The sequence below is a fragment of the Phaenicophaeus curvirostris genome, chromosome 1 (assembly GCF_032191515.1).
Source record: "Phaenicophaeus curvirostris isolate KB17595 chromosome 1, BPBGC_Pcur_1.0, whole genome shotgun sequence".
Lineage (NCBI taxonomy): Eukaryota > Metazoa > Chordata > Aves > Cuculiformes > Cuculidae > Phaenicophaeus > Phaenicophaeus curvirostris.
In genome coordinates, this window is record NC_091392.1 from 128,722,640 (window position 1) to 128,735,550 (window position 12,911).

General features: G+C 39.0%; 1 protein-coding gene across 5 annotated transcripts in view; it reads left to right on the top strand.

The window, feature by feature from the left end:
* SCML2 (Scm polycomb group protein like 2) overlaps positions 1-12,911 on the top strand; it is a 56,133-nt gene that overhangs the window by 26,027 nt on the left and 17,195 nt on the right. For all 5 annotated transcript variants that reach the window (XM_069874271.1, XM_069874280.1, XM_069874290.1 and 2 more), the window contains 2 exons: positions 7,165-7,415; positions 12,068-12,203. In XM_069874271.1, the coding sequence (XP_069730372.1) occupies positions 7,165-7,415; positions 12,068-12,203 (387 nt within the window). The remainder of the gene's footprint in view (positions 1-7,164; positions 7,416-12,067; positions 12,204-12,911) is intronic.

Here is a 12,911-nt window from a genome sequence, read left to right on the forward strand (position 1 = left end):
TGGAAACGCCAAGGACTTCAGAGAAACACTTCACCAATCTGCTTAACCCTTTTCTGGACAGTGTCGTGAGAACCAAAAGAAGCCGTCCAACTTGATAGAGAACGGCAAACACTGAGCAGTCACACAAGGGCAATTAATCTTGTCCAGCTTGGTCTCTGCGTTGCTTTCCTTGGGCTTAAGACCCCTTCTTCTGTTTGATAATCTTGCAAGAATGAAAATAAACGTTCCGCTTGCTGAGTTTAAATCAGAATCCCTCTTGTACATCCCTCTTACGAGTTAGTAAAATTCCTTACAAATGTATATGAAGAAACCGGAGGGGCTTGATTTAGTAGTTGATAGGAATGGTTGGACTCGATGATCCTGGTGGTCTTTTCCAACCTAGTGATTCTGTGAAACCAGCCAATTTTATTCAAACAAGTAATCTTCTGTGAATGACCACATTAGAAAGTGAAAAAAATTGACTGAATATGGCTTAGATTTCAGAGTGAATATAATGGAAACTATTCTTGATTTCTGTAACTACTTTTTCCGAAAACATTTAAGTGTTTTAAATCACTAGTTAAAAGACTGAAACCCATCTCTTGAGATTTTAGTGACCAAGCAAAACCAGTATCCCGCAGTCCAAGTATGAAAGTGATAGAACATGCTTTAAATTTCATCCATACCTAGGACAACAATTTACTGTCATGGGACTTATATTTCAGAGTCTAATTTGGCCCTTTGAAAGAGAATTGAGGTGTAGTAAGGGAGGTGATATGAAAATTAGGGAAGATTTTATTTCAGTTGTTTACTGTTTTAACCATGCATTTCTCTGTCATGCCCACAGAGAACGTAGGACCTCTGTTATAGGAAGCTTTTCAGAACAGTTTAAACACGGGCTTCTTAGATATGGGTGACTGTATTCAGAAGAGATTACATGGTATAGTTTGTCTTTATAGCCTTATCTTCTGCAACTTGTGTTGGTTTTAGAAAGTTAATTTTGGGAACTGAGACAATTAATGGAAGATAAAATGGAGCACATAGGTGAAAAGTTGGTTTTTAACATTCAGACCTTAATCTTCACGTTGATGTTTTGTCTTTGATCCTTATCAGAAGAAGTGATTTAGGTGGTCCTGGCTGGGTGTCAGGGCAGGCGTTCAGTGGTATGAAATGTAGCATTCAATAGTTATACTAGCGAAGCCATGCCTAGCTAATACTGTTGAAATTATATGAAGCTATTATTGAAACAAAAGAGGTGTTGAAACTTTAGACAGAGCTGCAGTTAGATCTGTGAAAAGACTCTGCGTTATTTAAAAGCAACCAAAAGAAGTCAGATAAGCATAGTAATTATTAAGTTTCATTAAAGAAAGAAACAGATGCTGAAATGGTACAGTTTCCTACTGCTGGAGGTTTCGTTTTTCTCTCAGTGCAGCAAGCTTGTTTTTACAAGCAGGTCACAGTAGTTAAATCAGGCGCATACAGTAAGCAGATTTATGCTGTCTTCAGAATCGTACATGAAAAACTCTTCAGTGCTTCAGGCTGAAATGTGATTTGCCACATTCTCTCACATGTTAAGCTTTTTTTATTTGGTATTAATGTTACTTGTCATCTTGCAGCAAGGGCTTGGATGGTGTTGCTACAGGGTAGTAACCACTTAGAAAATAAAAGTTTTGCATTTCTTAAAGCTGTAATGTTACTGTAAGTCAGATTTACTCACAATTTTACCATTTACCTTATTTATGAGGTATTTGTAATTTTATCTAAAAGTGGAAGTCCTCCAACACACATATTTTTGACTGTTACGTGGATTTTTTTTTTTATTTGCTCTTATTCAGATCTTGTGGATGCTAATGTCAATAGTGGTTGTGCTGCCCAGCTTGTGGATGGGATTGAGTGGATTTTTTCCAAACCTGTGTTAGTATAATGCATATAAGCTATGTTAAGAATGTCAGCTCTGTCATTCAGATGTTAAGACAAGACAAATTGTGGCATTGCACTAACCATGCTCTGCGTTTCTTTTTTCTTCCCCTGAAGCCTATTGCATTTTATTGTTGCATTTTAGGCCCACCTTTCATTTTGGTGATGCTGTTTAGGGGAATATAATAGCAAAACCTGGGCAGAATCAGTAATGATGGGGTGAAGAATCAGGATGTTTAAACTCCTACCCAGTGTGTAGAACCAGGCTTTGCCATTCATATTGACAGATTCATCATCAGCACACCTAAACTGTCTCCAGGTAACTCAAGTTTATGCTGCTTTGATAGTTTATCAGGTATTTACTTGCCTCTTCCTTCTCAGCTTATCAACAAAATAGAGGTTTGGGTTTTTTTTTAATTTGATTTTTTGGTTTTTCGGTTGTGGGTTTTTCCCCCCCTTTCTTTTGTTATACTGGTAGCAGGAACTAAAATCTAGAAAGAAGAAAATTGCAAGCCGTGAAGTTAATGTCTTGCCAAGGTAGATGTTGAAATTTCCAGATGCAGTGTTGCTTTTTAGATAGCAAAATAATTGCTTCTAACTGATTTCATATCATAACAACCTATCAATTAGGATCTTGAAGCTACCTCTTAACCAGAAGTAATCCAAACACAGAAAGAGGTGGTATGTGTTACAGATACTTATGCTTTTGTATGGCTCTTTTGTTCAGTTGAGACATAAGGACATACATTTTTATAATCCTTGGCAGTAAGCTGTTTTGAAAAATTGTTAATCTTTTCCACCTCCTTTCCCAGTTGTCAAAACTATCATGATAATAACTTACTGTATTAAAGAATGTTAATTTTATAGTTGGAGTTCTGGGCTAGAACTTGGGAGGTATGTTTCCCCACTACTTCGTTTGTGGAATGCTCACATGCATTTAGGCTAACTTGCTAAATCTCTTCACCTTATGTTTTTTTTTTTTTAATCTATATATGAGAGAAGGGCCAGGTTTTCGTATTCTCAGAGGAGTATTTGGCTTGCATCTCAGTGGGGACATAGGAACAATCCAGCCGTACAAATAGAATAATTTCTGTCTTGAAAGATGTGCTGAATTAAACACTGAATTACTGTTTTTATTGTCCTAATTGGCACCTTCACCTAAGGTAGCAATGCTGTATTCATAGAATGTACAGCAAAATGTGCCCCAACCTTACTTGCTGTAATTTTACTTCTGCTTTTTAAGTCTTATCTCATAATTGCTGCTCTGTGACACTAACTGAATGGTAGATTTCTAGTGTTTAAATATTACAAATCTGAACCGATTTGTCTTTCACTTTCTGTAAAAACATAGAGTGAAACTGTCGCTGTGGATTATCTGAGGGAATTTTACTAATTAGAATTGCATGAGAATGCAGGCTTCTGAGCTGTCATCTATCCCATCTCCTTCCCAAGTGTTGGAGGTTTCAATAGCTTTAGGTTTCACAGTTGTCTTAAATATCTTGACTTATTTTTGTAAGAGGTCTTGGGTATAACATTATGGGGTCAAATTTTGCAGTCCTGTGTGTCTGGCAAGTTTTTCTGCTTCTGCAAGCAAAAATTGGCCTTCATCTAAAGTCTAATCTTTCATATCCTTCTCATGCAAATGAGCACAGTTGACTCCAGTGGATCTGCTTGTGCAAATGAGGACTGAGTTGTGGCAATGCATCTTTAGGCTGTGAGTTCGGAAATGTTGGATTTGGTGGTTTTACATACATTGGATACAAAGTTGATGGGTGTTGGATTCTCACAGAATAGTTTTGGGGGGGAAAAATGAGAATGCTTTGAATGAGCAGTAATTGAAAGTACAAAAGCTGCTTGTGTGTTACGTGAAGTTAGTCACCTATAGCCCTCACTAACATGACAGTATAACTAGAACTCTGTGAACTCCGAAAATGCCATTTAGTTGCTAACATTACTGTGGTGAAGTAGGTTTGTGTAGCATGATCTCTACTTTTCAGTTGTTGAGGATGCTGGTACAGTTTTTAGGTGAAAATAAGAGTCTTGGGAAAGAATTCTATGCAATGCATCCCACTTCTGAAACTGAAGCAGTGAGTGTTTGCATAGAAGAGTAACATGGCACAAATGCTTGATTTTGTTTGTGCAAATGAGAAGGCCTTTGTGATGCAAAGCAGCATCCTGAAAAGGCAAATGTGTTTTTTTGATTGTAAATATCCCAGTTAAATACTGCAGTAATTGCAAGCAGAGCTTGGCATTTTTCCTCTCTATTCTTTTCGTCGTTATATTTTAACAAGTTCTCATGAGACTATTAAATCGTCTTAGTTTTTGGAACATGTGGCCTAGCGGGGATAACTCCGTCTACAGATGCAGTGGGTTGGCAGCTTGATTTTGCATGTCTTTTCATTTCCCTCCAGATCCTGTGACCCAGTGTAACCTTTGGTCTCCCTCTGAAGGCCGGGGTGAAGGAAGTATGAGCAGGTGACTGATGATCACTGTCAATACAGCGTGCAGACAATATGGGAATTACTTTAGCAGTCTTCCACTCCCTTGCGCTCCCCCCCATCCTCTCTTAAATCAACAAATGCAAATAGCAGCCTCCTCATTTGCTACCATCTCTGGGAGGCTGCCCAGGCAGCATGGGCTTTGTTGCAGTCCTGCCTATTGAAAATAAACAGCTTCAGCCCTAGGCAGAAGGAAAAATACCAAATGGGACCTGACCCCCTTCCCCTTAATGGTTAATGCTGCTAATATTTGGTCCTCTGGAGTATACAGGTAGGAAGATGCTGAGATAAGGGCACTTGATCTGTGTGTTTCAAGAGGGCAGCCTGAAGTGGTTGGAGCTGTTTGCATTGTTATTCTTTGTCTGGTAAATATCCTTTTGGAAGGGAGTAGGGATTGCCCAGTATCCCTAAACTCATACCTGTACTCCTAGAAACTGTTGGCATTGCAAGTAGCTGTGTATTTAACCTTAGCCGTGCCTTTACTGTGCGAGAATAGAAAAATACATTCGCTAGATTTCAGTGCATGCAGAGGCACAATGAAATTATGAACTAACATTTGTTTGAGTTCATGATTGTTTTGTTAAATGTGTAGCTGTGTGGCACGAATAAATAAAAACAGCTGCATTTTGTGTTGATGTAAGCATAAAACAGAATGCAATACAAAGTATTGTACAGCATACAGTTGATACTGTTCTGCTTTCCAGGTGCTCAGCTTAGTGCAAGTTGTCATTCAGCAATTTGGAGACATCAGAGTAATGCTATGCCAGCATTTGGTTAAAATTATTTTTATCTTATTTTAAGCCATTATTACATATGTAGAGAAGTTTTGGCTTGCGTAAATGAAAGAAGAGTGATCACTTTGCACGTTCAGAAGATGGTCCTTCTCAGATACCTAGGGATATCACGTCTATATTTGATGTATTAGGATTGCAGCCAGCCATAGTGGAGAGATTTCTTCTGAACTGCCCTTTAGGGATATTAGATTAGTAACCAAATCAGACAAACAACAATGTATGTAAATGTTCCTACAGCTTCAAAAACATGTGTCAGTAGTACTCGCATTTTATAAGAAATCTGTATTTCCTCTTACTGTGACATTTTCTATTGCAAATACTTATTAACAGTTACCTTCTGAATAAAAATTCAGAGTTAGAGTAACAGTTGTAAAGCAGGGTGCTGGACTGTTAAGGTGAATATCGCTCATAGAACTCAACATTAAAACTGTTAATCTTTAAGTGTGTTCCTTTCTCAAGATTCATTTCATATGTATCTGAGTTTTATTCTGTGTTTTATTAGCTTACAACAAAACCTCAACATATTAATGTTTTAGGAAAGGAAATAAATGGAAATCCAAGAAATTAACTATAGACAGACCTCTACGCTGCATTTTCAGTCTGCAGTGGCGCTTTGTATCAGGTACTGGTGACTGGCACAGTCAAACGCCTCTTGAACCCTAACTTACAATATTTCTAAGTTGTGTCACGGTAAGTTCAGAGTACTTAAGGTTAGGGTGAATCACTGGATTATCATCATCATTGAGATGACAGGAGCTGTGGTAGAGGTAATGTAATACTAGAAAGTCATCAGATTTTAGTGTAAAGGCTTCAAATTATTTCAAATATGTTGTGTTCTTTTCCCACACCTCTCACAATGAGGGTGTTTTGATGTCACAAACTCCAATTTTCATCTCCTACTCACCTCTTCTGCGGCTTTTGCATCTGTCTCCCTGCCAGCAGTCAGGCCAACAAAACAGAATATTTGTTGGACTTCTGGACTTAGTTATTGCTTTCACTGGTCGCAGGTGCTGCTGTAGCACGGTGCAGTACAGCTTTTCACTGAGAATATGCCCTTAGCTCTAGGTTCTGCTTGGCATCTTTTCTGGTGTTCTAATCAGTTAATTGCAGAAGGAATTGTTAAAATAAAGTCATCATTATTACTTCAGAGAAGAGTGAATTGGGTGAGAAAGATTGCTAACTATGAAGTTCTGTTCAATGAAATTATATTACGTCTTGCAGCTTCACACCAGTTTATAATACAGTTATATCATATAGAAATTGGTTCAATTTTGTATTGTATCTCTCAACAGAGAACCACATCCATGTTAAGAATGTATGATAATGATACTTTGTGTTTGATTTTTTGGGAAGCCATTCTTCCAAATAAAATTTTAAGTCTGGATGGCTCCAGGTAGAAAAAAGTCTGGATTTAGTTTTATGAATTTAACTGTCTAAACTGGCATCTCAGACAAACGCTTATTAATGATACTTTGCCTGTCATCAGTTTCTCTTCTTCAGTGGGATGATTTTCTTCATTGCTCAGAGTTGATTTGTAGCTCCCTAGAAGTAGTTGGTATGTCTTGTAATTGTGGAAACTGCTCTTGGAGGAGAACGAATGCGTTATAGACTGTATAATTTGTGAAGTATTTTGAAGGCCTTCTTGATGAATGGCACTTTATAGATATTGTAATGAAAATTATGGGAAGAATTTATAAGGTGAGTGGGTTAATTCATTTTTTTTTATTTTTGTTTGAATGTTTTTCTCATAGGAAAGTCCCTCTCAAATAATGAGTGTAGAGTCTCTCTTGGTCTTTGAAGTTAAATAGTTTCATGCCAACCACAAAAGTTCAAAATATCCACGTATATTTATTCTACGATGTAAATTGTACACTACATTTTTACTATTTTTTAAGCCTTTGTTGGAAAAGTTGTTTTCCATCATTCATTTTGAGGTTTTTCCCCCCCTCTCCCTTTTTGTTTTTGTTTTTCCTCAGTTTCCATTACAAAGAGCAGTGCAAAAGTCCAATCTTCCCCTTCCAAAGTGACCCGGCGTTCAATGCAGTCTCCACTGAAATCTGCTCCAGTACCAGCGAACCGGGGCAGGAAACCAGGTCGGGGCAAACCCCCTGGACAGTCTGCAGTTCCCAAGAAGGGCAGGTCTCCTAAAAATATTCCCCTGACAAAAAGCACCTCTCATACTGAAAATCTTAAAACAAGGAAAAAAAGTTTAAAACCTGGAAAAAAGGTTAGTCCTTATCTACTACTTTACTTTATATTACAGAATTTTGTAGTGAGTTTTTTTATTATTATTTAATTTTCTGTCTTCTCTTCAGCCTTCAGGGCTTTACTATTTTCAATAATTGATTACAAGATAAAGTCAAGAATAGGTGTTCTGGAATATTTCAGTATAAACACGTGTGGGTTATTTTATTCCAGAATGAGATTACTAATTTATTTACAAGTGACTTGTTTGTGTTGAAAAATACTATTCTGAAATAGCCATTTCCAGTAAAATTACAAGAGCCAGGGAAGACTTTAGGCTTTTTAGTCTAGGTTGTTTTGTTACTGAACTGTGTATATAACTTTCTTAATTTTTTTTTATTATTATTTTTTCATTTCATGTTTAGAAACAGGATCTGGAGCAATGAGAGTTGTTGCAGAATTTAGGCATCTTAATCATACAGCTGGATTTGCCAAATGAATCTCTTAGATAACCCATAGTTCTGGAGGTATTAGCATGAAGCTTCTTTCCAGGCAATACATTTCTCCAGGAATGAGCCTAATTCTGCCCTTATCTGAAAGCTGTGGTGCCTTTCTGCCTTTCACCCTGCCAAGCTGATCAGATTTGGACTGCTGGCAGCTGCCTCAGGCTGCAGCTCCTGTAGAGCTGTTTGACCAGGTACAAATCAGCACTACTGAAACCTCCCCTTACTTCTCACTCTAATTTGACACCAGCACTGGAGGGTGAACGAACCCAGAGTGAACTAGTTAGGGAATTAAACTTGTAGTCAACTAACCGAGCATCCCTCCCTCTTATTCCCTTCTTTGTCTGCTCCACCTGAAAAAAGCACAAATGCTATTGCGTGGAAAGATAGGATCACAGAGGGTAGATTTAGACAAGCCTTGAACTGCTGTGGAAGTACATTCTGTTTTCTGAGGCTTGCTAACCTGCTGCAGGCTGTCAAAGAGGGGTAACAGTCCTGCAATCTCTTTTCCCAGAAAACTTGTGTCTGTCCCTATAGTCCTCCCTCCTTTGCGTCAGCAGCAACGGGGGAGTGGGGAGTGTTGCCTTTGCTGTGTCCTGTGTCATCATCCATCTACTCCCAATCCCTACCAACCCACCCCCAACAGGTTTCAAAAGGTGGAATTTTGGTTTTTTTTCTCCTCCAATCTGGATCACTGTGGGCTATGGGATCTGTTGCTAATGATGTGTCAGAAGGGGTCCAGTGATGGCACAGATGGGATTTCTCCCTTCAGTGATAGTGCAGGTCAGTGTGAAGTGCTGGTGAAGAAACATTGTTAGGGCATATCTAGCAGGCTGTGCCACAAAATTGGGAGCAGGCATTTTGTTGAAACAATGATCACAAGGTAAGAAATTATTCTGGGGATTGAAAATAGAAGGCCAGACAAAGTCTCCTCTGCTTCCTACCCCTTCTGGTCAGGCATCCAAATCAAGAGGCTAATGATTCAAGAGGTCTTCAGCACAGTCACTTGCTTGGTGTATGGAAGTGCACAGAGATTAAAGAGGAGAAAGGTCCCCATATCCACACTCAGCTGGTGGATGGGGTGTTCTCCATAAGTCTAGGGGGCTTTGAAACGAGAGCACTGAACACAGCACTTTCATGTCTTAAGGATGGATGTCAGGGTGTGGGCTTTTGTGTAAGAATTTTGTTCTGTCTCATACCTAAAGCCTCTTAAATTCTTTTTTATCCTTTAAAAGAAGAATTGTAGGCATCTCACCGTTAGAGGAGGCTTCTGGGCTCTAAATGCTGGGTGTCTGAAAATGTCTGCTCAGAGCACTGCATTTAGCACCTAGTCTTTGTGAGGTACTTGGGAGGGATTTGCCAGGGGAATGGTGGATTACTGCTGACACTCCCTGTCTTGAGGCCCTGAATCTGAGGTTCCCCACAACACACTCCTGATTTCCTCTGTGGGACCAGGCAACTAGGACTTGGGCTCTGCAGCACCTAAGGTTGATTTATCCGACGTGAGAGTTTTACTACAGTGACTTTTGCATTAAAAACTTTTTTAAAATAGCTCCTTTTGAGAATCCACAGAAGGCTGTTATTGTTTTGGTATGTGGTTAAATTGCCAAGATGTTATACACATGTGCTAGCTCTTCTTTGGACTGTTACACCTGTAAGCATAAGGGTAAAGCGAGGAAATAGCTTTGTGGGAGTTCTGCACAGACAGGGTGTATCTGACATGGAGCACCATACAGCCTATATAACTCACACTTTTTGAAGACTGATCCAAGAAAACCTTCCAGCTTTTCAGGCTGAGTAATTGTGCTTCGAGAGCAAGCTGGCTATGTGGTAGTTCAAAACCTGTGTATTTATGGAGATTGGTCTATGCCTGGTAGACTGTAGAGTTGTTTGGCTTTCTTTGCAGCATAACAAGCTTAAAAGGGCAATGCTTATTCGTTGTGCAGATATTAACTTCTGTTATATAGCTAGGAATGTTTAGCTTCTGTGTCATTTGTCTATTTTAATTGAAAATTTTCTAAGCTTCTCTGTGAGAATGAGATACATGTTGGGTTCTGTTTTCCATTTGTCTCCCCGAGTTTGCCCTGTGTTTTTACTCTGTAACAATGAAGAAGAAATCTTTTTACATCTCTTTAGTTATTATTAAAAATGCATTTTGCATAACAATGCAAAGAATTTCTTCCAGAATTTCTTGAGTCTTGGTCTGAGTGTGGATCACAGCCCTAAATTCGACCCCACAGGAAGGGAGTTTCTATGTGTCAGGGTAAAGCCTGTGAAGTTGGCTGTGTGGTGCCAGACTGTGAGCAGAGCGCTCTAATGGAAAACAAAGCTGGCATGCTATCCCAGCTGGCAGGGGCTAGCTGGTGACACCCTGACCAAGCAAGTGCACTGGGCCCTGCTGAGAACATGGTCTGCCTTGGGAAAAAACATAGCTTTGGGACTACAGTTTGGTGCTTTGGGGCTGCAAAATGAGAACCTCGACTGAGCAGGTATAATGTGCTCTATTTCCAAAACGTGTGCTCTTGTCTTCCCTGAAGGTGAGGGTAGGGAACGGCCGGCTAGCCGCATCACGCTTGTGTGGTAAGACAGCTCCTCTGTCTTACGGTTTAGTGTTTATATGTTTTAATGCCTACATTTCTCCCATTTTCTCCTCTTTCCCCTCAACTTGACCACTCGTATTTTGCAGTGTGCTGACAGGTAACTGGACCCCCAAAGAGTCCCTGCTCCAGAGATGCTTTCAGGAATGTCAGACTTAAGATCAAAAGCTCCAACTTCCCAAGTGCGTTTCTGTTGTCCGTATTGAGGATGGAGAGAGAAATTTCTGTTAGCTAGTGTTAAGAAACGTAGGCAGTTGCTGACAAGTAATACATCACTGCTTGGTTCAGTGTCTGACCTGAGCCAGCTTGTCTCATTCACCATGCAATGCCAAGCCTTGGCAGTCTACTCCTTATGTTCATGGTGATTCCACCTAGTGCCATATTGTCAAGTAGTTTCTCCAGCCAAATCTATCTTCTCTGAACTGTAAGGGACACAGAAATGTTCTTTAACATGCTCTGGATTTCAGAAGAAAGTTAATTTGTTCCATATAGGTGTTGTGAAGAAGTTAAACACTGCTACTGTTAGGAATGTGTGTATTTTAATTGCTTTCTGCATGATTTTTAATATGTTATTTGGAAAATATGCTGCTTCTAAAAATGTAAAGGATGAGTACTGCTAAATGCAAGTAGGCTTAGACTCCGTTAGCAACTTGATTGAATTTTCAGTTTGCAATAGATCAATTTTAGCAGTAAATCCTTAACATGTGAGTGGCCAAGTCTCTGCTACCTTCAGCAGTATCAAAACCTTGTCTAATCTCTTGGGTAATTCCTAACTTTTTTGGTAAGAGAGTGAGAATATAATCTGTTCTCATGCAAGAATAAATTGTGAAGGAAGGAAGAGGTATTGAACTTTTATCCAATCCATTTTTTTTTCCATATATTTTCTTAGGATGTAAAAGCACATTAGAAATGCCTGCCTTGTGAACGTCTCTCTTCTAAACCCCAGTCCAAACCATAGAATAACAAAATCATCCTTTCTTCAGGTGGAAGGCAACGCACCTGACCAGTTTCTAAATCTTTGTGCTACAAACTCTGGTTGTCTGTCATATGATAGGCTGCAAATAAGTTTGGTTAGGGAAACGAAAAGGTTTGGGGAACTCACATGACTGCATCGAGAATTTCAGCCACTTTGAAACAAGATAAAGCAAAATCTAGGCGCACTGTAAAGGTGACACCTAAATATGACTCAGGTTTTATGTGGGAATATATACACAGCCCAACTAACTGACTTGAGTTGTTATAAACCCAGGTGATTAAAAGGGTATGAATGGGAAAATAATGCAAAGCACCTCTTCTGTTTCCTAAGATTGAAGGGTCATGGGTTAGTATATAAAGCTAGTTCTTCTCCCGCTTTTTAGATAGAAATGAGTTCCTGTTTAAGTCATTTGTATTCCACTGCCTTATTTAAGTAAATGTAAATGCAAACTGATGGTTTCTGGTCTTCCTTTCCTGGACTTTATCTTCTCTGCTGTGTGTAGTACTTTTGTAATAAGGAACCACATGCATTCATAAAGATTGTAACTGATAGCAGAAAGGTTTTGCAGACTTCTTAAAAAACATTAAACGTTTTCACTTTGTTTTATTTCTCTAAACAGAAAAAAGTCTTGCCGGAACAACTGACTCCTGTATCGCCTTCTCCTCATTCTTCTCCTGAGGGAGACAGTGGCACTACACAGATACTCAAAGATGGAGTTAGTTTGTGTGGTGCAACTGCAGCAGTTATGTCCACAGGTAAAAGACAGATTAGAAAAGTAATGACATTTTTAGTGTGAAATGGCTTCCATTTCAAGCAAACTAGTAGTGTCATTTTATGGAAAATGTGGTGCCATCTTGTTACTGTAAATCATTATCTACCTACCTTATTTTTTAAAGATATTTGTAGGTGCCAGTGTTACTTTGCAGAACTAGAATTTTGATGCCTGCATTACAGCAAGAAGTATTGGAGCACAGAGGCTTTTGATAGATGTGCTAGACCTAGCAGTTTGTTCCTGTCTGAAGAAGGAATCTGCACAGTTCTTTCATGTCTGTCCCACTCCTTAATGTATGAAATAGGAATAGATGTAGCTAGAAACTCATATGATGTTCTGATATCGTGCAGGCCGGACAAAATGGAGATTTTATCTCTGTATAGTCTTACATTAAAAGAAACAACTCAGGCTGTTTAATCCAAGTAAAAGCAATCAGAGGAAAGACATTTATCCTCCCCCTTATGTTTGCTTGGTTTTGAAATGTAACGAGATGTATCTTGAAAAGGGTTGACAAGAGACATAAGCCAGTTAATGAACTAACTCATTGAGGAACTTGTAACCCTGTATTGAAACAATTTGTGTGTTGTTAAGTGAAATCTCAGAACTTTCTGAAAACTCCATAGATGGTGATAATTTTGTTTAGAAACTGTTCTTACAATAGAAGGTGTTAGGCTCTTCTCACTCCCAGCTT